At 35.2% G+C, this 26,123-nt stretch overlaps 1 protein-coding gene across 4 annotated transcripts in view; it reads left to right on the top strand.

Moving 5' to 3' along the window:
- Positions 1–26,123, top strand: part of ATAD2B (ATPase family AAA domain containing 2B) — a 127,710-nt gene that overhangs the window by 84,363 nt on the left and 17,224 nt on the right. For 2 of the 4 annotated variants that reach the window (XM_069582663.1, XM_069582661.1), the window contains 5 exons: positions 2,642–2,827; positions 11,060–11,195; positions 13,233–13,429; positions 17,383–17,542; positions 25,836–25,958. In XM_069582663.1, the coding sequence (XP_069438764.1) occupies positions 2,642–2,827; positions 11,060–11,195; positions 13,233–13,429; positions 17,383–17,542; positions 25,836–25,958 (802 nt within the window). The remainder of the gene's footprint in view (positions 1–2,641; positions 2,828–11,059; positions 11,196–13,232; positions 13,430–17,382; positions 17,543–25,835; positions 25,959–26,123) is intronic. The other 2 variants (XM_069582664.1, XM_069582662.1) reach the window with 1 other exon arrangement.

Here is a 26,123-nt window from a genome sequence, read left to right as displayed (position 1 = left end):
TTCTAAAATTACCTGGAAACTGCTGAAGAGCTGACTTTACATTTAAAAAAAAACCACACACACACAATATGATTAAACTTTTAAATCAGTTTTTAAATACTATCCTCAGAGTCTGTTCTTTTTGAAATTTCGTTCCAAAACAGGAGAATTAGGATAGGTTGACTATTTAAGGAAAATATAAAAGTTTATTTTAACATTCAGAGATAAAATAGAATAAGGAGTTAAAAAGGAAATTTGTTTTAGTAGCATTTTTAAATTTTTCTGGAAATTAAGGATGTTTTTCCTTTAAAAGTTTCAGAGAAAACTATTCCCTGATTATTGATATTGCATATAATTAGATTAATTCTTGATTCATGTAATTATATATTCATGGACCAGAAAGTCTGAGCCTTTTTATTTTTCTATATTTATCTTAGACTTTTTCCTGATCATTTTTTGCCCTCTAGGTTTTCAAATATAATTTCAAAAAGTTCTAATAAAGATGCTTTCCTAAAGTCTTTGGAAATAAAAAGGGTAATGAAATATTATTATCTTATTCAGTGTGCTAATTTTGAGAGGTTTGGATGAGAAAAGGAAAGAAATAGAAATATCCTTCCACTCTTTTACAGTTGGTAAAAATTTATATATGTAGTTCAACGTTGCAGATATGTTTGAAATACCTGCATTATTGCACTGTTTAACTTATGGCTCTGGAAAATTGTTTATTATCATTAAAACTGTCTGTTGCTTTGCCTGTACTCTCGTATCTTTGCTAGCAGGTAGATGTTCTCAATCCATGTATTAATAGAAAATCTAACCTACAGATACTAGAATTAGCAAGGCAAATTTCATTTTTTAAAAAAGGCATGTTTTTTCATCTTTCCCTGGGCATGTTGTAACCTGCATGGCTGAATTAGGTAGGTAGTTTTGTGAGGTTTCTTAGTAAGCTGTGAAGTTTGTTAGTCTTTTTCATATAATCACCTTTTTCTTCCTGCTGGCTTACCCTTGTTTTATCAGCAACAGCCATTGGTCACTGTCTTCTACATACCATGCCTGATTTAGGTGGCATGTAGTAAAATTAAAAACATTTTTTTGGAATCAAATACCTCTCTTGCCTTTGTGCTCCTGTGTGGTTCCTTCCTTTTGCCAACATTTATGCTTGTTTTTCTCTTGTGAATGTTCTATGTGAACTTTGGAAAATAATAACCCTTGGATTTCAAGATCCAGGATAAGAGGGTGTGTATTTGCAGAAAAGGTCAAAAATTGAAGGTCCTGAAGGAGTTGTACTGTACAACTGTTCTGGATTGGTGGATATGCAAATGTTAAAGGAAGGGAAGGAACAAATATTACTTTTGATGTGAGTGATCATAACATCTGCATTTCCAATTAGGGGGAAATTTTTATTTTAGCGTCTTTCATCTGGCTTATTATTAAATTGGCAGTATATTTTATTTTACCCAGGAGATTTAAAACTATGTAAAATATAATATTTGAAAAATTCATACAAGTGGTAGGCTAACTCATTAAAGAAAAATAATCCTTTTGAATCTTAGGAATGTTTTGATAATCATATAAACTATTTGATTCTCATTTCTGTATCTTGCACATTACATAGGCTAATTGAAATGTGTTTAAGAGAAAATAGAGAATTTTAGAAGTAGAATTCTCATATTGAAGAGAGAGAGACAGGTTTATTTATTTTTTCCTGGCTGCACTGCATGGCATGTGGATCTTAGTCCCCAACCAGGGATCAAACCTGTGCCCTGCATTTGAAGCATGAAGTCTTAACCACTGGACAGCCAGGGAAGTCCCTGATAGTCAGATTTTTAACTTACTCATACACTTGTTAAAGGTACTGAAGAGATGTCATATTAACCTATAAGAATTTGTTGATGGACTATTGAGTTGATGTTGACTTTTATGTAAAAGGGCTGTAGTTCTGTCTGGCAACTTCTTAATTGCCAGCCTGGTCTTTATTTGCATGTGTTGGCAGACTGTGACTGAAGCTATGGTTAAGACTCTTTAACACCTGGGGAAACTTTATTTTCTACTTTCTGAAGTGGGAGTATCTCATAGTTTTTTGCTAATTTATTTATTGCTTTTTAGAGATTAAAGGTGTTTTGTGACTATTTTATAGAAGATTGAATTAAGGTAATGGGAGGTAAACAAGTGGTTCAGCCGAATAGTTCATTAATTTTAAGCTTTAGGGTGGCATATCTTGGTTAAAATATTTAATCCATATGTTGAGTGATTTTAGGCAGTGTGCACGAACATGTGAACTGTGTCCTCTTTTTCTTTTTTGTGCTTCCTGATAATCACTCTTACGTAGGTGACATATAGGTGCATGCTTATCTCTTTATTTGCAGCATTATAGTGGTGTTTTACTTTATGTGATAGAGAAATGGAGCAATATGATAACCTTTATACTATTAATACATATTGAGTAGGAATAATAACAAAATATTCTCCTTTTCTTAGGTGGGATAAGGGTAGATAGAAGTTGTATGTATGGTTTGTGCATTATGTCTTGAACAACTTGAATATTGAGGCTGACTGTAATTATAGTAACAGGCTTGACACATTTAATGTATTGGGAAGTTACTATGTAGACTTTAGAATAATTTCTATTTGAATGTTTAATGCCAGTTCTTTCCTTGATTAGATTTTTCGTGAAGCTCGAAGAACAGTACCTAGTATTGTTTACATGCCTCACATTGGTGATTGGTGGGAAGCTGTCAGTGAAACTGTGAGAGCAACTTTTCTGACTCTGCTACAAGATATACCGTCATTTTCACCCATATTTCTGTTGTCTACCTCTGAAACCATGTACAGTGAACTGCCTGAAGAGGTAAGAACTGACTAAATATTTATGTTTTCTTATGGTTTAAAATAGTTTTCCTTGTAATTTGACATAGTTACTGTAAAATCAGTACTGTCAAGGCTCATGCCTTGGTTGTACCAAGTATTAGCCATGTGACTTGTGAATTAACTTTTTAAGTTTCGCTTTGTTGTTTTTTGATATATATTTTGATATATTCCTCAGTATTGTGAATTATGAGATAATTCATGCTTAGACTGGACTATGATGTATATAGTAACTATATAGTCACTACTAAGAACACCTTAGCTGTATTGTCATCAGTGCCATTATAATTATCCTTCTCCTTCTTACCATCTGTTAGATTATTTGATGGGATTTGACCTTTCCTCTCTTTCATTGGTAGCATCATGTTGTGCATATTTTTAAAACCTGATATTTAGCATTTGAATTCAAATCCAACTCAATAGTAGAGAATAAGGTAAAAATCACAGTTGTTTCAGAAAAAAAATGAGATCAGCTCATGAATGAAATTGCTTTTTAAGAAATTATTTTAACATTCTAAGCATACCAGGTTTTGAAATAATCTCCTTTAGAAGTGCTTAGAAATATTTTGCCCAAGCAACACAGTTCTTATAAAAGCTTTATGTATTTCAAATTTTATAGTCTAAATCTTGATTACCTAGAATTTTATGATTCAGATTTTTTTTTACCAAGTTCTTTTGTTCTGTTTCAGCTCTTTTTACATATCTTGCTAAAGTGAATTTGTACAACTTACTGCTCTTGTAAGAAAAGTATATTAAATGTAGAATATTTCTCTTTTTTTATTCAGAATCTGATATTCTTGAGACCATTAATCAGATTTTTTTTTTCTTTAATCACAGGGAGTGGTAAAGTTTAGTGGAAAGATGTGTGCAGTAATAGTCAGAAAAATATACTTGTTGGTGTGAGATAATATATGTGAATTTATTTTGGAAAATACAGAGCTACAAAATATTTGGTATTATATTAGTATTATAAAGTAGGAATGCTTTTGAAATGATTTAGGAGAATGGAGTGAACCACATAACTGAACCTAGGAGCCACATCTTAAAATTTGATCCTCTCAACTAGTTTTATTATTATAATTTTATAAAAATTAAAGAAAATTAGAATAATTAAGGGTTCTAGGCAGAAATATATATTTGCCTAAAGTGTCCCTATATTGTTAAAAAATTTGTAAATAAAAGTATTACTAAACCTATCTGTGTGATACAACAGTTTTAATTTTGCATATTCTTGTTTATTTGCATATGTGATTTTATTGTTAGTTTAGTTTTATAAAAGCTAACATTGCATCATATACATTTTCAGTGTTGCTATATTGTTATACTTTTTTTGTGAATTCCAATATCCTTAATTAATAGCTAAAATACTAGAAATTTACTAGCATTGAATCCCAAAATTTCAGCACCCACCCTCCCATCTTCTGTATTCTTCACCCTTGTTATACCAAATAGTTACTAAAGTTATTAAGGATAGCCACTGTGGAACAAAGTGACACAGGTGAAGATTATGGAGATTTTGTTAGACTACTGATTACATTATATATTTTATATTAATTTATATTAATTGTCCTTAGAAAAGTCTCCTCTGCCCCAAGCCTTTCATTTTAATTTCAGCTTTGCCGTTAGTATATTGCTCTGTTTTGGTCATACTTAGTGCTTATTGATAAATATTTGGTTAATAAATAAAAAGCATAGAGAGTTGCCAACTGAGTAACTAGGTTAGCAAGGTGCCAGATTAATGGAAGAAGAATTGAAGTACACAGTGAGTAGCAAAAACCGAACTGATTCTAAAAGAAAGAAACGGCCAGTTACTATAGTGTATTTAAGAAAACTCAATGGTAAATTAAAATAACAATAAGATACAGATGAAAAAAGAAATGTTTCATAAACTCTCTTCAGGACAGTTCATAGTAATAGATTTAATTAAAAAACATTCATTTAAGTTCAGCAATGCCATTTATAGATAAGTAGTTTTTCATAGATAAACAAAAAAGAGAACACAAACAGCACAAAAAGTTACCATAGCCTTTCTTCACGGACAGAGTTTTTTAGGGACAAACAGAAAGATACGGCACAGGCAAAATAAAAAATACAAGAGTATTTATCAGAGGTTTTCTTCATAGATTGGAAACTAAATATCCTATAGTAGGGGATTGGTTCGGAGAAGGCAATGACACCCCACTCCAGTGCTCTTGCCTGGAAAACCCCATGGATGGAGGAGCCCGGTAGGCTGCAGTCCATGGGGTCGCTAAGAGTCAGACACGACTGAGCGATTTCACTTTGACTTTTCACTTTCATGCATTGGAGAAGGAAATGGCAACCCACTCCAGTGTTCTTGCCTGGAGAATCCCAGGGACGGCGGAGCCTGGTGGGCTGCCGTCTGTGGGTTGCACAGAGTCGGACACAACTGAAGCGACAGCAGCAGCAGCAGCAGCAGCAGCAGCAGCAGCAGGGGATTGGTTAGGTCATGGTAGATTCCTTCCATGAAATACAGTGAGACCATTAAAAATATTGATGTAGAAAAACAGTGTCATGGAAAGATGCTTGAATATATTGCCAAAAATTATAGACATTATATTAGTATGTATGGCATTATCTGGGTTTATATAGAAATAATTATGTATTATATAGTCATATATATATAAATAAAACTATGTGTAACTATGAATAATAGTAATTATCACTGGGTCTTAAGATTTTAGTTATTTTTGTTATCTGTTTTCTAAATCTTCTATAATAAATGCTACTTACTGTTCTCATCAGGAAATAAACTCATTCAGAGATGAAAAGAAAAGGTTCTCTACTAAATTTTTAAAAGCAAAGCAAAACAAAAAAGAATTAGTCATCATGGGACTAATAGGGATACAAAAATGTTTTCTTTCTGTGGGACAAAGTGACAATTTCATCCTTTAGAGCCCTTTAAAAATTCTCTTGTAAATGTGTCTTTGTATCTTTCCCTCTTTTCTAAGTCCAGAGGTCAGTTCAGTTCAGTTCAGTCACTCTGTCATGTCCGACTGTTTGCGACCTCATGAACCACAGCACGCCTGGCCACCCTGTTCATCACCAACTCCCCGAGCCAAACTCATGTCCATCACCAACTCCACCAGCCAAACTCATGTCCATTGAATCGGTGATGCCATCCAACCATCTCATCCTCTGTCGTCCCCTTCTCCTCCCGCCCTCAATCTTTCCCAGCCTCGGGGTCTTTTCAAATAAATCAGCTCTTCATATCAGGTGGTCAAAATATTGGAGTTTCAGCTTCAACATCAGTCCTCCCAATGAACACCCAGGACAGATCTCCTTTAGGATGGACTGGTTGGATCTCATTGCAGTCCAAGGGACCCTCAAGAGTCTTCTCCAACACCACAGTTCAAAAGCATCAATTCTTCTGTGCTCAGCTTTCTTTATAGTCCAATTCTCACATCCATACATGACTACTGGAAAAACTATAGCCTTGACTGCTGCTGTTGCTGCTGCTAAGTTGCTTCAGTCGTGTCCAGCCCTGTGTGACCCATAGACGGCAGCCCACCAGGCTCCCCTATCCCTGGGATTTTCCAGGCAAGAACACTGGAGTGGGTTGCATTTTCTTCTCCAGTGCATGAAAGTGAAAAGTGAAAGTGAAGTCGCTCAGTTGTGTCTTACTCTTAGCGACCCCATGGACTGCAGCCTACCAGGCTCCTCCATCCATGGGATTTTCCAGGCAAGAGTACTGGAGTGGGTTGCCATGGCCTTCTCCGTAGCCTTGACTAGACGGACTTTATTTTTCGCATTATCTTAAATATTGCAGTGAGTATGTTTCATAGTAGAAATGGTAATATTAGTAGAATACTATGTTTAATATGTTTATGCATGTACTGGAGGGAATATTTTCAATTTTTTTTTTACCGATGAGGCATTTCATCAAAAAAAAAAAAATTGGAAATCATCGTTCTAGACTGACTGTTATCAAATTGTGATCCATGGACCCCTGTGGGCCTCAAAGGACATTCAGAGATTTGTCACATTCCTCTTTGTTGTTGTTTAAGCTGTGTATCTTGTTTGTTTTGGCTGTGCTGAGTCTTTGTTGCTATGCTGGCTGTTTTCTAGTTGCAGGGAGTGAGGGTACTCTCTAGTTGCAGTGTGTGGGCTTCTCATTGCTATGGCTTCTCTTAATGTGAAGTGTGGGCTTTAGGGCACAATGGACTTCAGTAGCTGTGCCACATGGGGTCAGTAGTTGTGGTTCCTGGGCTCTAGAGCAGTCTCAGTGGTTATGGTGCGCGGGGTTAGTTGCTTTGCATCATGTGGGATCTTCCCAGACCAGGGGTTCAACACATGTCTCCTGAATTGGCAGGCGGATTTTCTATGACTGCACCACCTGGGAAGCCCTGTATCTTCTTGAATATGGGTTTTCTTAATGTAAAGCACTCACCACATTATTGTAGTAGATTGAATGCAGAAGCAGAAAATGAGAATCCAGTTGTCTTTCATTAAGCCAGACATTAAAGAGATTTGAAGAAATGTAAAATAGTGCCACTTTTCTCACTGAATTTTATTTTACATATATAATATTTTATATTTTGAAAAAAATATGTCTTTCAAAAACAGTGTTTTGTTGTTCAGTCGCTAAATCATGTTTGACTCTTGCTACCTTATGGACCACAGCACTTCCCTGTCCTCCACTATATCCTGGAGTTTGCTGAAGTTCATGTCCATTGAGTCAATAATGATATTCAACAGAATATATGTTTTTAAATTTATCTTATTAAAGTATCATTGATTTACAGCATTGTTAATTTCTACTGTGCAGCAAAGTGATTCAGTTATACATACATTCATATTCTCTTCTATTATTCATTTTGTGTGTAATAGTTTGTTTCTGTTAATCCCAAACTCCCAATATAACCCTCCCCCTTGGCAACCACAAGTCTATTCTCTAGGTCTGTGATTCTGTGTCTGTTTCATAAATAATTTCATCAGAAAAATATATTTTAGTGTTGACAAATAATATGTTTTAAATGAATACATTATTTGGAAGGTTCTTAGTTGTAATTTTTAGTACATAGATATTGGCCAGTATAACCCAGATAAACAAAAGCTCTTTTGGGTTCTTGAGTAATTTTTAAGAGTTTAATGACGTGTGGATACCAAAACATTTGAGTCTCTAACCGCTACCACAAGCTTTTTGAGAGGAGGGGACTGTCTTATAGTCCTTCACTTCCTAATACACTGGAATTGCTTAGTAAATGTTTGTTACATGGAAAAAGAAATTGACCATTGAATTACCACAAAGGCTTTACGAAAGTCCTGCCTAACCTCATTCCTTTTTTTTTCTTCTTTTTTTGCAAAATTCTAGTGTAAGTAATATACTTCTGTGGACCCTGAAGATTTTTTCTGAGAACAGTTGGAGAATTTTAGTTGAGATATATGAGAATTACAAGTTATTTCTATTTAGGAGAATTAGGAAAAAAGAGTCCAGGGTTGAACAAAGAAAAGAAAAGGGATTTTTAAACAAGGACGCAGATAGAAGTTGAAACTTGACTTCTTATATATTGCTGGAGGATTGTAAAATGATGTAGCCACATTGAAAAGTTGGCAGTTCTTAAAATGTTACGATATGATTCAGCATTTTCACTCCTAGGTAACTACTCCAGAGAAATATAAACATACATTCACCCAGAGACTTGTACACCAGTGTTCCTACTAGAATTATTCTTCATAGTGGAAATAACCCAAGTATTCATTAATTGGTGATTAGTGAAGCAAAATGTCATACATACAGAGTGAAATATTATTCAGCAATAAGTGGAGTAAACTGCTGATACATTGTCCAGCATGAGTGAACCTCAAGATATTATTCTAAAAGTGAGAGAAGCTAGGCACAGAAGACTACCAGTTCTATGATATGTGATTTCCAGAAGAAATGAAATCTCTAGATGCAAAAACCAAACCAGTGGTTGTCAGCTGGGAGTGAAGTGTGGATAGACTTCAGATGGGAACAGGGGAACTTTTGGGAAGTAATGGAAATATTTTTTTAGTAAAACTGACTTGTGATAGTTGCACAGCTGAATTAATTTACTAGTAATTATGGAACTTAAAGTTTCAGAGAGAAAGTAGAAGGTATGTCTAAGTTTATCTGGGAAAGTCAGAGAAAGCTTCCAAAAAATATTGGCTTGAGTGGAGAGTTAAAAAAAGTTTAGGAAAGAGTGAATAGCATATATAAAAACCACATTGTGAACCAGTGTGAAAGAACATGATTCGTTCAGGGAATTAGTATGAGTTTCGTCTTGTTGCAACATGAAGTTTGAGTCTGGGAACATCAGAAGATAGTTAGGAGTGAATTTAAAGAAAAAAAAGCTGTTGATAGTAATCAGACAGGCAAATCAGGGGGATTATTGTAGACTTGCTTTTGGTTTGTTTTTATATTCATGAAGTTCAACACAATGTTGAAAAATGATCAGAAGGAAGAATATTTAAAACTGAACTTAAATGTTTTGCTTTGAACAAAACACTTGAACAAAATCTTGTTATTTCCAAGGTATTGAATTCTGTTTATTTTTAAAGAACCAGTTAATGTTAGCATTTTCTGCTATGTCTTCTCTGTATATTTGCTATATCTTCATCTTTGCCCCTTGTAGGGTCTCCTCTGTTTCACTAGCTCTGTTATAACACTTCTGGCATGGCATCATAGTACTTTCTTGTGAGACTTGGGACTTGAGAGCAGGAAGTAAGCCTCTTTTCTTCAGGTTTATAACTACAGTGTCTGGCATGAAATTTGGCACATAATGGATGTTAACTAGTAAATTTGTTTGTCAGAACTTTTCAAGAAAAGCCTTGCATAGCATAGATTGAAGGGTTTAAAGGATTTTTACATGAAGGTAGTCTTCAAAGAAAATATTGGATGGGCACAAGGTGAAATTTTATATTAACTCTTGAAGGATTTGGCTTTGAGTTGAGGTAATTTCCCATCCATATGCTGAATTCTGATGGCTATTTTTCATTAATTGTCTCTTCTCTGTCTTAGAATTTTAAAGTTAAAAATGGCCTTTACAGCTAAATAGTCTTCTCTGTTTATTCATTTTATGACCTCAGGCCAATCACATAAACCTTTCCAAGCCTAAGTTTTCTCATCTATAAAATGAAGGACTTCATGTACCTCCTTGTTACAAAGATAGGTTAAAATAATTTTTTAAAATTTCTGTAATTCATAGTGACAAACTGAATGGACTATCTAAAGTTTATAAGAAATATATGCCTGAATTTGGGCTAGAATCTGATGTCTTAAATTTTAATCCAGTATTTCCACACTGTCATGGTGGGGACTTCTTTCCATATTAGTGACCTTTTTCCTTGTTTTATTTGCAGTTTCCAATTGGATGTGGGCTGGGAAACAAAACCACAAGCTTTACTTATTCAGTACATGCTTATTAAGCATTGCTAGGTACCAGGTATAGTGGTAGGTATAGGAAAATAGATGAATTCTGTTCTCAGAAAGTTTGGTGTCTAGAAGTAGAAAATAGACCTTCTTAAAAAAAATCAAATGAAGTGTATAGACAAATGTGAATGATGTAAAGAGGATTTAAAGAGCATATTTTAAAAAGGGGACATCTGGGGTCAGAGTCTTTATAGAGTAGGTGAACAAAGGAGAGGTGGCAGTCCCTAAACTGGAAGGGATTGGGATATAAGTATGACAGGCTTAATTTTCCTTGGGAGTTTTGCATGGAAGGTGATGTCACTGTGTAGCATCCTTTGATGAGATTGAAGGTATAGTTTGTTTGCTCTGAAACCAGGATTCCAGAGGATCCAGTGGGATAGACTCAGTAGGGAAAGAACCCAGGAGGGGAAGTCAGTGGATAGGAAGCACACAAAAACATCTTAAGAGAAGGCGATGCTGTTAGCATCCTCCTTGCTCTCTATTGTGTTGACAGATTGTAGATAATTACTTTTCAGCTCATGTAACAGCTCTTCGAGATTGTCCCCATCTGACTATGGTAATCAACCGTCCTTTTTTATATCATAATTTATTAATGACTTGAACTGAATCATTATTTCATTCTTGTTTATTCCATGAGGTTGAACCTCTCAACAGCATAGCCTAAGACTACTTTAATCTCTCATGAATATTCAGTGAACATTGAAAATGGTATGGAAGTTGAAGAAATTATAATTTGGTATAATATATAAGCTTTTAATTCTTTTAATATTTAATGTCTTTGTGTGTGTGTGTGTATGTGTGTAGGTTAAATGTATCTTTAGAATACAGTACGAAGAGGTCTTGTATATTCAAAGGCCTATTGAAGAGGACAGAAGAAAATTTTTCCAAGAACTGATTCTCAATCAGGCCTCAATGGCTCCACCACGAAGGAAACACACTGGTAAAGTTCCTAAAGTCTTTAGGAAAATGGGGGTGGGGAAGGTGTTGGAGTTAAGAAATATCCTTTCTTGGAGTCATTAAAACAAAACAGTTCTTTGTGGAAGACAGTTTTTTAAGTTTTGTATAACTTTAGATGGACTCATGGAAGTGGCCATTGTGTTTAACTGACTTGAAATTGGAAAGTACAGCCTCATCGTTAAAGTTTTTCTAATGGATGACTGTTAATGAAGTAATCTCTTTATCACTTCAATCCAGTTGCTCTAGTAGATTTATGAGACTCAAAAAGTCATAGAAAAAGTCTTTAGTTCTGCTCTGTTTTAGTCATTTTTAGTACTGAGGGCTTGAACTAGCAGGTTGTGAACAACAGGTGTTGTGTTGATTGCTTTCTGGGTCAGGGTTGTTTTGTTGGGCCTGATTAGAACAATTGCCTTTTCTGGTTTATTTTATTTATTAATTGATTTTTAAAGTATTTATTGAACACCTGTTTTGTTAAATATATTATGCTAGGCACTTAAAAGTCTGTCATGGCTCTCTTTAAGCATTAGAGTTTTCTTGGCCTTAAGAGGGGCCTTAAAATTACTCAGTCCCCTGACTTAAGAAAGGGCTGCATTCTAAGTTATTCAGTAATTTCTCTTCCTAATCTTAAAGGTGGAAAGATTTTTACCGCCTAAATCTTAAAGGTGGTAAAAGATAAGATCCTCTTGATTAATCTGTCTTTCAGTGTCTTTGAAAAAATAGCAGTCCTATTTATTAGAAAAAATTTAAGCCTCTTATCTTTTGTTCTATCTTTTTGTGTTTCTCATGGCTGTTCTTATGGGATATTTAAATACATTTCCCATTTCTGCCAACTCCTTACTGTTTCATACTTCTTTGTTTTTCATTGGTTATGTTATTAAATACTTCTTTGTTTTTCAGTGGTTATATTATCCAATACTTTAATAAATCTGTGGCCCTTTAGTGGCTCCTTTTCACATTTTTCTCAGTGTTTATAAAATGGACATCTATCAATGAATATAGCTGTGTAGTTTTCCCCCCAGAAACCTTGGGAAATTCAACATGGAAGTTACACCTTCTGGTTATTAGTTGTTGCCTTCTGCTAATCTAAATAACAGCATTTAAAATATTTTATTATTAAAGTGATTCATTTTAATGAAGTATCTTGCATGTTCCTAGATATATTAAAGTCCTGTAGATCTGAATTTTCTATGTTAAGGATTAACATTATTATTTTTTTGAGTTGTTCCTCCTGTTGACTTTCATTTTTCATCTTAGGGGCTATTTAGAAATCAGCAAGAATACTTAGAATTTTAATCCTGAGCTTCAGTGTGATACCAGGAAAATCTTTTAAGGAATTAGAGAGCATTATGATTAGGCAAGTTAATACTTTACCTTCTAAGAAGATGTTTGTTTGTTTTACAGTATATAGTGAATACCATAGACTTTATATATAAAACTTAACACTGGGTTTTCCATCTTCCCTATGTCTTTGGGATTTTTTTAGTTACTGCTCCCCCCACCCCCATGCCCTGCAGGTGGCATTTACTCTCCTAACTGTGTTGTATTAAGAATTTGAGAGTAGCAGACGTGTGTAAAATCAGAAGTGTTTGGGAATGGGAGGGACCAAAGGATTATTACTCGCCTGTTTAACTTTCATGCATATAAAGCAACCTTGTTTTGAGAAACAGTCTTTAAATAAAGTTGACTTCAGCAAACCATCTACAAGTACTTCACCTGAAGATATTTATGTTGATTTGAAATATTTCTCTTAAAGTTGTATATAAATAATAATCTCAAGATAAAATTATTCAAAATTATATCATGTGCCCTTTAATGAAGTCCTGTTATAAGTTATTTTATAAATAATTCCCTTATGTACTTTTGTTCCCATTCAAATCTTTACCTGCTGGATTTGCATGGTTCATGTATATTTGGAATTCTCTTCTTAAAAGAACATTTCAAGGGAGTGCCAGAAAAATAATTGAGGTAGGTCATGGACCTGCCATGTTGGAATCTTAACATTTTCTTCTACTTTCTTCAGGTCTTTGTGCAATGGAGGTACTTCCACTTGCATTACCTTCTCCACCTCGTCAGTTATCAGAATCAGAGAAAATTCGGATGGAGGACCAAGAGGAAAATACTTTAAGAGAGTTGCGGTTGTTTCTCAGGGATGTAACCAAGAGGCTGGCGACAGATAAACGCTTTAACATCTTCAGCAAACCGGTGGATATTGAAGAGGTCTTGTTTCAGTAGTGTGCAAACAATGAAGTTGAACTGGCTAAAAGAAAAAAATATTGACATCTTTTTTTGGAAGGAAAAAAAGCAAAGGCATGGATGAATATTACCCCTAGCCTGTAAAATTTTAATCCATGTGTAACTACCAGTGTCATCAGCAAACATCTGGTGACTTTGGATGAAATTAGTGACAGTTTGTATATGTCCTCTTAATTAGTACTGATATTTGCAATCTCTTATTCTTCAACTTAAGAAGAGGATTAAAAGTTACTTTAGTGAATTGTCCATACTAGACTATTTTTATTCCAGGATAAATCCTGCTTTCCAAAAGAATATTGGTATTAATCAGTTAATACCGGTTTCCCAAATTGTGTGTATATCTTACTGAAAGAGGTAGCTAAGAAACCTGAAGTTTGTCTTTCATTATTTTGGAAATGCCTCTGACTAAGATGCTATATGAAGTTAAGCACAACCTATTAGTTTTCTCTGTAAGAATTTTCTCTGCTCCCAGTGGAAAATTTCTCACTTTCTATGTGTATTGTTTTGTGTCCTTGTGGGAGCATGATTTGTGATGATGAAAAAAGAAATTTTCCATTTGGAATCTACTATAATACTGTAGAATACATTTTATTTTATTTTATCCTGGGATAATGTAGTGTGTGGATGAACACAATGCAATCTTTACTAGCCTTCTTCTTATAGTTCAGACTCCATGTTTGAACAACTTTGGTGTTTTAATTTTTTATTCTTTTTTTAAAAATTTGAATTATGAAGTGGTTCAGAGTTTAATGTTGTGTCCTTGTTGTGAAATCTGTACTCTTGGATCTGAGCAGATTCCTTTGGAACCATTACCTTGTCTGTGCCTGGGAGCTAGTGTTGTGTTTTTTCCTCTTGGAAAGCCTGAATATATCTATTCTTCCACATCTCCCTTTTGGGGAATAAAGTGAAGTGAAGTCGCTCAGTCATGTCCGACTCTTTGCGACCCCATGGACTGTAGCCTACCAGGCTCCTTTGTACATGGGATCTTCCAAGCAATAGTACTAGAGTAGATTGCCATTTCCTTCTCCAGGGGATCTTCCCAACCCAGGGATCGAACTCAGGTCTCCTGCATTCTAGACAGACACTTTACCGTCTAAGCCACCAGGGAAGTCCTTGGGGAATAAAGGGACGGTCTAATTTTATTTGTATATTTATTCACAACACATAGTTTTTGCTATTTGATCCTTTCAGCACCACCGCAGAGATCATTATTATGTTTGCAGTTGAAGAAATTGAGGCTCATTGTCAAGTGACACACCAAGAGAAACATTTCTTAAAATTTGAAGCCCATGTTCTTTATATCACAGCTATCTTCCATTTTTTTTCTGCTGGAATGACAAGGCTTGCCTATTTGCTTTTACAATTAATATATATGATTCTATATTTGTGAAGCATAGCTTTTAATCTCATGATGCTTTCAGAAAATCTTAAAACTATAAGCCACCTTTAAAAGTTGTTAAAAATGTTTATTTCAAATTGGTTATGGGAATGCTGACACTTAATTGGTAGGGACTTGCCCCCAAGTCAGTCTCCCAGGTTGAGAATGAACCACCTTGGTCTTTGCCCAGGAAAACATTTTCTGTCTAACCAGAAGAGATTGTCAGATTTCACATGCCATCTGTGATAGAGTAAAAGTTATATAAATGGTGGTAAGGCAGTAGAAGGGGATAGAAAATGTTGGTCAGTTAAAACTTTTATTTTAGAGTTATGTTTTCTCTTTTTCCTCTTTTTTTCCCTCCTCAATTTCCTTACTTCTTTGTTTGCTTTTAAGGCTGAAAACATAGGAGTCTCTGGGAAGGACAGAGAAGGGAAACTAAAATAATAACATTTAGATAACCTAAAAACACAAAAACATATGAATTTGAAATGTCTAAAAACATTGAATTCCAAAGCAAATTGCAGAGAAAAAAAATGTTTAGAAAATAAGCAGTGAATTTAAAGTTAGACATAGGTGCTGAAATGTTATGGTCTTTAGTAATATAAATGTTTATAGTACAAAGGTTTATAAAATGTTTTCCACATGTACACAATACACATCAAGTGTCAGAGCCAAGAATCCAACTAATACCTTCTGAACTATTGCTTGTTGGGTAAAGCTCCACTACTCCCCTGTAAGGAGATTGGCTGGCTTTTTAGCTCCTAGAGGATGAAAAATAAATTAAAACATGCACACATAGCTACTTAAAATTTTAAAAACATAAATAATATGTGTATATATATATGCTTATATTGTTCTATAGGCATAGGCATATAGGTGTATTTGTACATGTAAATATATATTATATATACAAATTTAAAAGGCATCTGTCCTATCTACAGTGAAGAAAACTAGCCTTTAATTTCCTAGAGCAGAAATTACCATATTCCCAGAATTTTGTCCTGGACTGATTAAACATTTCTAAGACCGTGTTTATGTCAGAACTAATTACTTGATTTGAGGTTTGTGTTGGGGAAGACAGTCCAGGCACACACACCTGGGAGATGTTGTAGGTTCAGTTCTCGGCCATGGCAGTACAGTGAATATTGCAATAAAGTGAAGTTATATGAATTCTTTGGTTTCCCAGCATATATAAAAGTTATCTTTACACTATGTAATGGCACTGAAGTGAAGTGAAGTGAAAGTCACTCAGTCGTGTCTGACTCTTGGCGATTCCATGGCAATCTCCAGGCCAGAATACTGGAGTGGGTACCCTTTCCCTTCTCCAGGGGATCTTGAAGTGATAGTTGCTCAGTTGTGCCTGACTTTTCGTGATTCCATGGAATTCTTCAGGCCAGAATACTGGAGTGGGTAGCCTTTCCCTTCTCTAGGGGATCTTCCCAGCCCAGGGATCCAACCCAGGTTTCCCACATTGCAGGCAGATTCTTTACCAGCTAAGCCACAAGTGAAGCCCCAGAATACTGGAGTGGGCACTCTGTCTCTTCTCCAGCCTATCCCTTCTCCAGCCTGTCCGACTCAGGAATTGAACTAGGGTCTCCTGCCTTGCAGGCGGATTCTTTACCAACTGAGTTATCAGGGAAGCCCTAGTAATTATGTCTACAAAGCCTAGCATAATTAAAAAGTGCTTCATTGCTAAAAAATGCAGGGTTGCCACAAACCTTCAGTTTTTAAAAAATGTAGTATCTGCAAAGTGCAATAAAAGGAAGTGCAATAAAACAAGGTATGCCTGTAGATATATAGGTGGAAGAGCTTTCTAATTGGTCAAGTGATAAAACATAAAATTTAGTGGACAGTCATGACTAATATCTCTATTTTGGGTTATCTCCCAGAAAAATCACACAGAGCAAAATTTATATTTTGCTTCTAGATTTGCTTATACTTAGGGACAAGGCCAGCAAATCGTCTATTAGTCATAGAAGCAATACCTACTTTTGTTATATAATTGACTCAAAATGTTTGTAATGACTCCAAAGGAGTAGAAAACTCTTTCCATGAAACGATTCACCTTGGAAAACTAAAAAAGAAAAAATGTTTTTGTTTAAAGATTTTAAAGAGATCTACCCAAGAACTTCTCTAATAATATGAAAACAAATCTGTTTCTTTTTATTTTCCTTTACAGTTTTTTTGCTTAGGTAACATTTATTGATGCTTATTGGGTACTTTTACCCATACATTTTCTTCTCAGGTATATCCAAAGGATTAAAAAAAAACAAAAGCTGACACAGTTGGTTTCATATTTCGAGATGAGAAACTCTTCAGAGTTGATTAAATATGACTTGAAACTGAAGCTTTTCATGGAAAGTATGACATAGTATCTTTAGTGGCATAAAGTGCTCTATAATTTTATCCTTATATGTAATTATTTCCTAGATATCTAGATTTAGTTTTAAAATAATTTTGATTTTTGTTTTGTGTTTTTATGAGTAGATTATATGAAATACCAGAAGTAATTTTCATTAAAATACCGTGTTTGTTTTAGGTTTCAGATTATCTTGAAGTAATCAAGGAACCAATGGACTTATCAACAGTAATAACTAAAATTGATAAGCATAATTACCTGACTGCTAAGGATTTCCTAAAAGATATTGACCTCATCTGTAGCAATGCTTTGGAGTACAATCCAGATAAGGACCCAGGAGGTAAGAATGCACTGGGCAAGGGTGACTTTGGTGATCAAAGAGAAGACAGTTTAAAATGTAAATAAAACCTGCCCCATATTTCAGATAGAAAAATTAGTCTTAAAGACATATTAGAAATTTCTTATTGAAGAACTAAGTATATGCTTAAATATTAAATTTAATTATTAAATTCATTTGTTAAAGTACTAAAAAATATATTTAAATTAGAGGATTTTATTCTTTAAAATAATTTTTATCAAAGTATAGTTGATTTACAGTGTTGTGTTTAATTTCTGCTGTACAGCAGAATGACCCAGTTGTATATGCATATATTCTTCTTCATATTCTTTTCCATTATGGTTTACCACAGGATATTGAGTATAGTTCCCTGGGTTGTACAGTAGGACCTTATTTTTTTATCCATCCTGTATATGATAGTTTATATTTGCTAATTCATTTATTAAATTATTAGATAATATATTTAAATTCAAGGATTTTATTATTATGTTCAAGATTTAGTTTCTTGATTTGCTTTTCACTTTTTATACTTAGATTCTAATTTTTTGCAGGTCAGATGGAAAACTAAATAATTGAGAATTTAAGATTGATTTGTTTAGTCTCCATTACCAGTGCTGATAAACACTGGGCATTTTGGATTTCTGGAAATGTATTATAGTTAAGTTTATTAATTAAAAGACCCCTTTGGGTAGATGGACATTATCTGTTCTATAGACTGTACTTATGTTTACATATGCAAGCAAACATCTTATGAATGTTTTCATAACATCTTATGGAAAACCTAAATGAACTTTTTGGCCAACCCAATATAATTTATTATTTTACTCTTAATCCCACCCTGTACTCAAATCTGTAGTCTCAGTTCTGTTAATGCCTCCGAGGGGAGACCTCCAGGAATAATCTGTAGTTAAACAAGTTGAATTTATTGGTACATTGTAATAAAGGAGAATGTACATCATGGGAAATCATACAGGATTTGAGCTTGTGTCAAGTGATTTTGAGGAAAATTTAAGGGAGTAGAGCTTTGCAGTGGAATAGATGCTTTTAGGAAGTGGGAGTAATTTGGGGAGTAGGTATTTTAAGAACCTGGAAAGTAAAAAGAATGGAACCAGACTAAAGTTGTGATTGGTAAAGAAGCAGCATTCATTTTACACAGGATAGAATTATATTTGGTTATTTTTGTAGGGCAGTGTTCATACTTTTGTCCGTGTTCAGATCTGATTATGGAGTGGTCTTGTTTTTATCTTGATCCATCATGGTCACAGAGTGGTGGTATTCAGTAAGGTTGTTTATGTTTAATGTAAGTACACCGAGGCCAGTTCCCATCTGGCAGGGGTCATTATTTTTCTCACTCTGTTAAGAATTCTGTTTTTTCAACAGGTGATATAAAAATAAGGTGCTTTTTATTTTAGAAAATTCACTTAAACTTTCAGTTATCTAAAGATATTTAGAGTATAGTTTCTACTTTATGTCTGTATTTATGGGCAGTGGTTCTTAACTCAGTTCACTTGTTAGAATGACCTGGATTTCTCATTTCTACACAAATTAATTATTTCTTGTCTAAATTTAGACTGCAGTAAATCACATATTTTAGTTCCAAGTTAAGTGGCAGAATAAAATTTTATATAGCTGCTTTTGGTATCTTACTGCTTTTAATAGTTTTTAAGCTTTGTTTTAGGACATTTATCTCTTGTAGTTTTTGTTGTTTTTTTAGGTTTTATTTTGACTTTTTATTATATATCATTTATTAGGATAAAATTTATGAGGATAAAAATGAAGAAAAAGTAACCTATAACCTATAATCCTGTTACCCTGTTACCTAGTATTTTTTTCTTTCTCTTTCTCCCCCTGCCTCCCTTCTTCCCTCCTTTTCTCTCTCTCTCACACATATGCACAAATACTATATGTGAAATGCATACATGCATAATATTTTTACTAAAATGAAAATATAACTTTTGTAAACTTTTATTCATATAATATTTTGTGAAAAGTTTGAGTTAATGTATTTCTACCATGTAATTTTTATCACATGAGTGTATTATAGCTAATACCCTATTGTTGGGCATATTAAAGTTTTTAGCTTTTTTCTCTATTATAATATTGATGAATATAGGATAAATTTTGTGTATGTCCTTAATTATTTCCTTAAGATAAATTCCTTAAGGTGAAACTTCTGTATCATAGAGTGTGTAATCTCTTTTAGGGCTTTAAATCTGTGTTGTTAAAGCTTTTTCACAATTTAAAAAATCATCTTCTAGCAGCATCAGGGGCACTTGTTAACCAATATAGCAGTTTTGTGTGACTGAGAGAATCTCCTTTGCAGTGTAGATGGCATCTGTAACAGGGCCACAGTTTGCCTAGTAAAGAATGGGCTGGATGTCAGTCTCCTTTGATTCCCTTGCTGGGTTCTGGGTGAAGGTACAACTGCACAAGTGTCTATATGGTGGCCTTAAGCAGTGTGTGAGAGTACTTGAGCACCTACAGTCTCATCCTGTTAGGTTTTCAAGAAATAGAGGTTACTGACATTGTGCAGTAGGTAATGAGGCCCTGGGCTTTGGATGTGCACCTAGGCTTCAGTCCCCATTTTATTTCCTAGTTCTTTAGGAAATAAAGTTAAGTCCTCTAAGTTTTAGTTTCCTTATCTGCAAATATGGAAAATTACTCTTCTCTTGGGGTAGCTGTAAGGATTAGATGAGAAAATATATTAGGCCCTACCTTATGAAATTGTCATTTTCATATGGTTCAACTTGAATATGTTAGTCCTTAGTATAGTGCCTGGGATGTGATAAGTGTTCCATAAAGGTTAGTAGTTCATATATTTGTTTTTGTTATCATTATTATTTAAACTGTGCCTTAATTTGTCATAATTGTTTCCTTAGTGGGTACCTATACATTTACTTTAGAATGACCCTTTACTGTATTCCCTGGACCACATTTAAAATTGAATTCTATTTTGGAAAAAATCTAAGAACTGCTAGTGATAAATGAATTTGAGTGGTTAGAAAAAGCCAGTAGAAAGGATCAGTCCAGATCCTTTCCCCCTCTTCTGTGTGACTTAATTATAATCACATCAAAATAATACTACTTTCATGAAAGAAGCATTGATTTCTGGTGCATAATAACCTTTTATTATAGAATGTAGTTGTATAATCAAAGGATATGGCTCTGTCTCACAGAATTGACATGGTATACTTGTAACTTTATTCCTTTACTGTTTTAGATGCAAAAAGTATCATATAATTCAAAAGCATGATTTTGGCTCTGTTTATATTTTTTCATATCTTTAGTCAAGAGCCCTGTTTTCTTTCTTAGCAATAGAACAACTTGTTATGTATTGGAAAAACAACCTCAGGGTCTATTGTGTAGCAAGTGGAAATTACATGAATTTTGTATTACTTTTACAAGCTCCCATGAGTATTTGAAAGCTTACAGTGCTCTGTTTTACAGAACACTTGGCCATTTTGGGAAAAAGCTAGCATATACATAGAAGACAAAAGCCAGCATTTTGGAAGCTATATGTATTACCTAAGTGTTTACCCGGATTCTCCCTTGAGGATAACGTGGACAAAAATTAAATATATTAACTAGAAGAATTTTAACTTGTAGGTTCTAAATGAGACCAGGTCAGATATTTGACCCTAATTATTATCTCATAAATATGTGATATGTTTTATGTTTAACTGTTCCCCACTGTTTGTTCTATACTTAATGTCTCCTCTAGCCCTTAAGTGTATTCACATACATACCATCATTTAGCAAATTTTGCTGAAATTTCAACCTTAGTCTTATAGTATTCTCGAAATCTTCTGTTTTGTACTAGATGCTTAGGAATAAAGCTCACTGATTCACTCTGGTGTTTGGAGCCCTCTATGGGTTATACTTCAGTTAAACTCATTCACATTTTCTGTTATTATTTGTAAGTACCATGTGCTGTTACTGAGCTGAGTGTTTAGAATACTGTGATAGTCTTTGCCTCTTAAGATAGAGTAATACATATTGAGTAATTACTGTGTGACAGACATTATGCTATATCTTATGATATTAACTTGTAAGCACTTCCTTAACAAAATGCCACAGACTGCATGGCTTAAACAGCAGACATTGATTTTCTCATAGTTTTGGGGGCTAAAAGTCCAGAATCAAGGTGTCGGCAGATTTGGTTTCTTCTGAAGTCGCTTTCCTTTGCCTTCAGATGACAACCTTCTTGCTGTGTCCTCAGATGGTCATCTTTTCTCTGTGTCTATGCACCCCTGGTATTTCTTGTGTGTCTCCAAATTTCCTCTCCTCCTAAGGACCCAAGTCTGATTAGAGTAGGGCCTACTCGTAGGACCTTTTACTTTGATTACTTCTTTAAAGGCTCTACTCCAAATATAGTCACATTCTGGTATATTGGGGAGTACAGTATCAACATGTGAATTTGGGGGAGGAACACAGTTTAACCCATAACAGTTTATGAATACACCACAGTCCCTCCTGATTACTGGTGATTATACTAGATGGTTAAGGTAGCACAGAGGTGGCAGGTTTGAATTTTGTCTTGTGGCAGCAGCAGCTGATGATGATGCAATTTCATCAGGTGTGTATTAGGTACATGTACAGTGTGAGCAGGGCACAGAGGAGAAGATATTACCTGGAGATGAACAGGATTTAAAGGGGCATTCATTTTAGGCATCTCTCAGGCCAGGGCTGCATATCTCCAGCACTGACACAGTTTATATGTAGGAAATGTTTCATAAATAGATGCTCAATAAATGGAGATTCAGTGAGTAGACAAGTGAATGAATTTCCCTCCTCTCCACACTCTATTTTTTCACCCATATCCTCTTTTTCTATACCTTTGTAGACTACTTTTCTTAGCCTAAAAAACATTTTTTTTGGTCACACCATGCAGCTTGTGGGATCTTAATTCCCCAGCCAGGGATTAAGCTTAGGTCCTGGATTCTAGCAGTGAAAAGCACCAAGTCCTAACTACTGGACTGCCAGAGAATTCCCTGCGAGTCTTAATTGGGCTTCCAACCTCCATCTTACAATTCCCTTGACCTCTGGTACTGCCTGTATTACTATACTCTTAAATACAAATCAAATCAAATCACTTTCTGTCTGAAAACCACCCAGTGGCCCCTTATCTCGAGAATTAAATCGTGTTGTTTCCCTGCTTGGGCCTTTTCATTGCTCTTAGGATAAGATCTAAAGTCCTTAATGTGGTCAGATTCTCATTTGCCACTTGCTTACTGTGTACTAGTCACATAGGCTCCCTTTCAGTTTCTAGAAATCTCCAAGATCTTTTTACTTCAGAACTTTTTCACATGGTATTTTCTGAACCTGTACTGGTTTTTCCCATTGTCAGTGGCTATCCTAATGCCTGTTTCAGTTCAGTCACTCAGTCATGTACGACTCTGCTACCCCATGAATCGCAGTACGCCAGGCCTACCTGTCCATCACCAACTCCCAGAGTTCACTCAAACTCACGTCCATCGAGTCGGTGATCCTCTCATCCTCTGTCGTCCCCTTCTCCTCCTGCCCCTAATCCCTCTCAGCATCAGAGTCTTTTCCAATGAGTCAACTCTTCTCATGAGGTGGCCAAAGTACTGGAGTTTCAGCTTTAGTATCATTCCTTCCAAAGAACACCCCGGACTGATCTCCCTTAGAATGGACTGGTTGGATCTCCTTGCAGTCCAAGGGACTCTCAAGAGTCTTCTCCAACACCACAGTTCAAAAGCATCAATTCTTTGGCTCTCATCTTTCTTCACAGTCCAACTCTCACATCCATACATGACCACTGGAAAAACCATAGCCTTGACTAGACGGACCTTTGTTGGCAAAGTAATGTCTCTACTTTTCAATATGCTATCTAGGTTGGTCATAACTTTCCTTCCAAGGAGTAAGCGTCTTTTAATTTCATGGCTGCAGTCACCATCTGCAGTGATTTTGGAGCCCAGAAAAAGTCTGACACTGTTTCCACTGTTTCCTCATCTATTTCTGATGAAGTGATGGGACCAGATGCCATGATCTTAGTTTTCTGAACGTTGAGCTTTAAGCCAACTCTTTCACTGTCCTGTTTCACTTTCATCAAGACGGTTTTTAGTTCCTCTTCACTTTCTGCCATAAGGGTGGTGTCATCTGCATATCTGAGGTTATTGATATTTCTCCTGGCAATCTTGATTCCAGCTTCTGCTTCTTCCAGCCCAGTGTTTCTCATGATGTACTGTGCATAGAAGTTAAATAAGCAGGATGACAATATACAGCCTTGGTGTACTCCTTTTTCTATTTGGAACCAGTCTGTGGTTCCATGTCCAGTTTTAACTCTTGCTTTCTGACCTGCATATAGGTTTCTCAAGAGGCAGGTCAGGTGGTCTGGTATTCCCATCTCTTTCAGAATTTTCCACAGTTTATTGTGATTCACACAGTCAAAGGCTTTGGCATAGTCAATAAAGCAGAAATAGATGTTTTTCTGGAACTCTCTTGCTTTTTCCATGATCCAGCGGATGCTGGCAATTTGATCTCTGGTTCCTCTGCCTTTTCTAAAACCAGCTTGAACATCTGGATCTTCACGGTTCACGTACTGCTGAAGCCTGGCTTGCAGAATTTTGAGCATTACTTTACTAGTATGTGAGATGAGTGCAATTGTGTGGTAGTTTGAGCATTTTTTTCCATTGCCTTTCTTTGGGATTGGAATCAAAACTGACCTTTTCCAGTCCTGTGGCCACTGCTGAGTTTTCCAAATTTGCTGGCATATTGAGTGCAGCACTTTCACAGCATCATCTTTCAGGATTTGAGATAGCTCAACTGGAATTCCATCACCTCCACTAGCTTTGTTCATAGTGATGCTTCCTAAGGCCCACTTGGCTTCATGTTCTAGGATGTCTGGCTCACCTTAAATGCCCCTAATTTAGAGAATTCTCTCCTGACTTGCCCATTCAGTATTCTGTAGATTTTGATCATAGCTGTTACAGGTTTTTTGACGGGTGAGGAAAGGGTAGGCAGAGGTGTTTCTATGTGCATATGAGATTATTTGGTTAAATACCTCTTTCCTATACTAGTCTGAAAAGCTCCTTGAAAGTGGAGACCTGTTTTGTTCACTACGTGTAGCCATCACCTGACTCAGTTCCTGGTACAGTTGACAATCAATGTTTATTGAGGGACAGTTTAGAGAAAATATATTGAAGGAAATATACTAGTGGACTGCCTTTTTGAGTGCTGCATGTTTGTTTTTGTAAGATTTTTCACAATGAACTATTAGATGTTCTAAGAAAAGTTGTATGTAAAATACATTTTTATACTTTTTGTCTTTGCTAGAGATGAAAAGGCAGATATTATTTTGTGACTTGGATTCTAGTTCTAAATACTGTTACCAATTAAGTGACTTTAATGCATTTATGTGACTCATAACGTCTTGGAGTTGCCAGCTCTAGGGAGCACAGTTATGTTGTTAATGAATGAGGACTTCTCTGTTAGTGTAAAGCAGAGAGACTCTTCTTTTATTACCAGTTTTAGGTATAGTTTACCTAGAACAGAGTATGTACTTTTCTCCTAGAACTACCTATAGTTTATATCATCTTGCATTCTTAGAGTGCCTTATCATAATTGTTTCTGTCACAGTTTTTTAATAGGTCACCCTTGCTTTAGCATACATTATATTCTTTAACATAATTTTGACCAGTTTTCTCTTATGGAGAAAATTGTGTATGGTTTTCTGAAACCTCAGTGTCTATGCATGGCAACTCTGGTGCTGGATGTATGTTGAATATTCTTTATATCTTTAAAGAATTTTTATTTAAAGTAATACACTTTTCAAAATTATCAAATAAAGCCATATCTTTGAGGTAATGATTTGTTAAGTAGGCTTAGTACTTTGAAGTTCTAAAAGTATCATTCTCAGAGGATTGTCAACTTAATTGAGTAGTTTATTGTATATTTTGTTGTTGTTGTTTAGTCCCCAAGTCATGTCTGACTCTTTTGTGAGCCCATGGACTATAGCCCTCCAGGCTCCTCTGTCCATATGACTTCCCAGGCAAGAATGCTAGAGTGGGTTGTCATTTCCTTCTGCAGGGGATCTTCCCAACCCAGGGATTGAACCCATCTCTCCTGCATTGGCAGGTGAATTCTTTACCACTGAGCCACCAGGGAAGCCCATATTTATTTTTCACTCATCACTTAAAATGAATTTGTTTCTTATCCACAAATGCTTTTTACAGTTTTATTTAAATGTTTGTTCTTTTACTTTTCTTCTTAGGATGCCCTTTTTTCATGTTATTTCATTTGTGTGTTTAATAAATGTATACCAACTTTTTAACAGACAAAATAATTAGGCACAGGGCTTGTACTCTGAAGGATACTGCACATGCCATCATTGCAGCTGAGCTGGATCCAGAATTTAATAAACTCTGTGAAGAAATTAAGGAAGCAAGAATCAAAAGAGGTAAGTTATAGAAGTGAACATGCTATTGAAGACTAAGAGGTCACTGAGTGTCACTGGTTGGTGTTTATTTATAGTTGCTGGTATAATGAAAGTGTATCTTGAGGCCCAGCCTTTACTTACTTTCTGATACGGATATGTGTCATGTAAATTCTCAAAGATGTTTTA

Source organism: Ovis canadensis, chromosome 3 (genome assembly GCF_042477335.2).
Source record: "Ovis canadensis isolate MfBH-ARS-UI-01 breed Bighorn chromosome 3, ARS-UI_OviCan_v2, whole genome shotgun sequence".
Lineage (NCBI taxonomy): Eukaryota > Metazoa > Chordata > Mammalia > Artiodactyla > Bovidae > Ovis > Ovis canadensis.
This window is presented reverse-complemented; position numbering and strand designations above follow the sequence as displayed.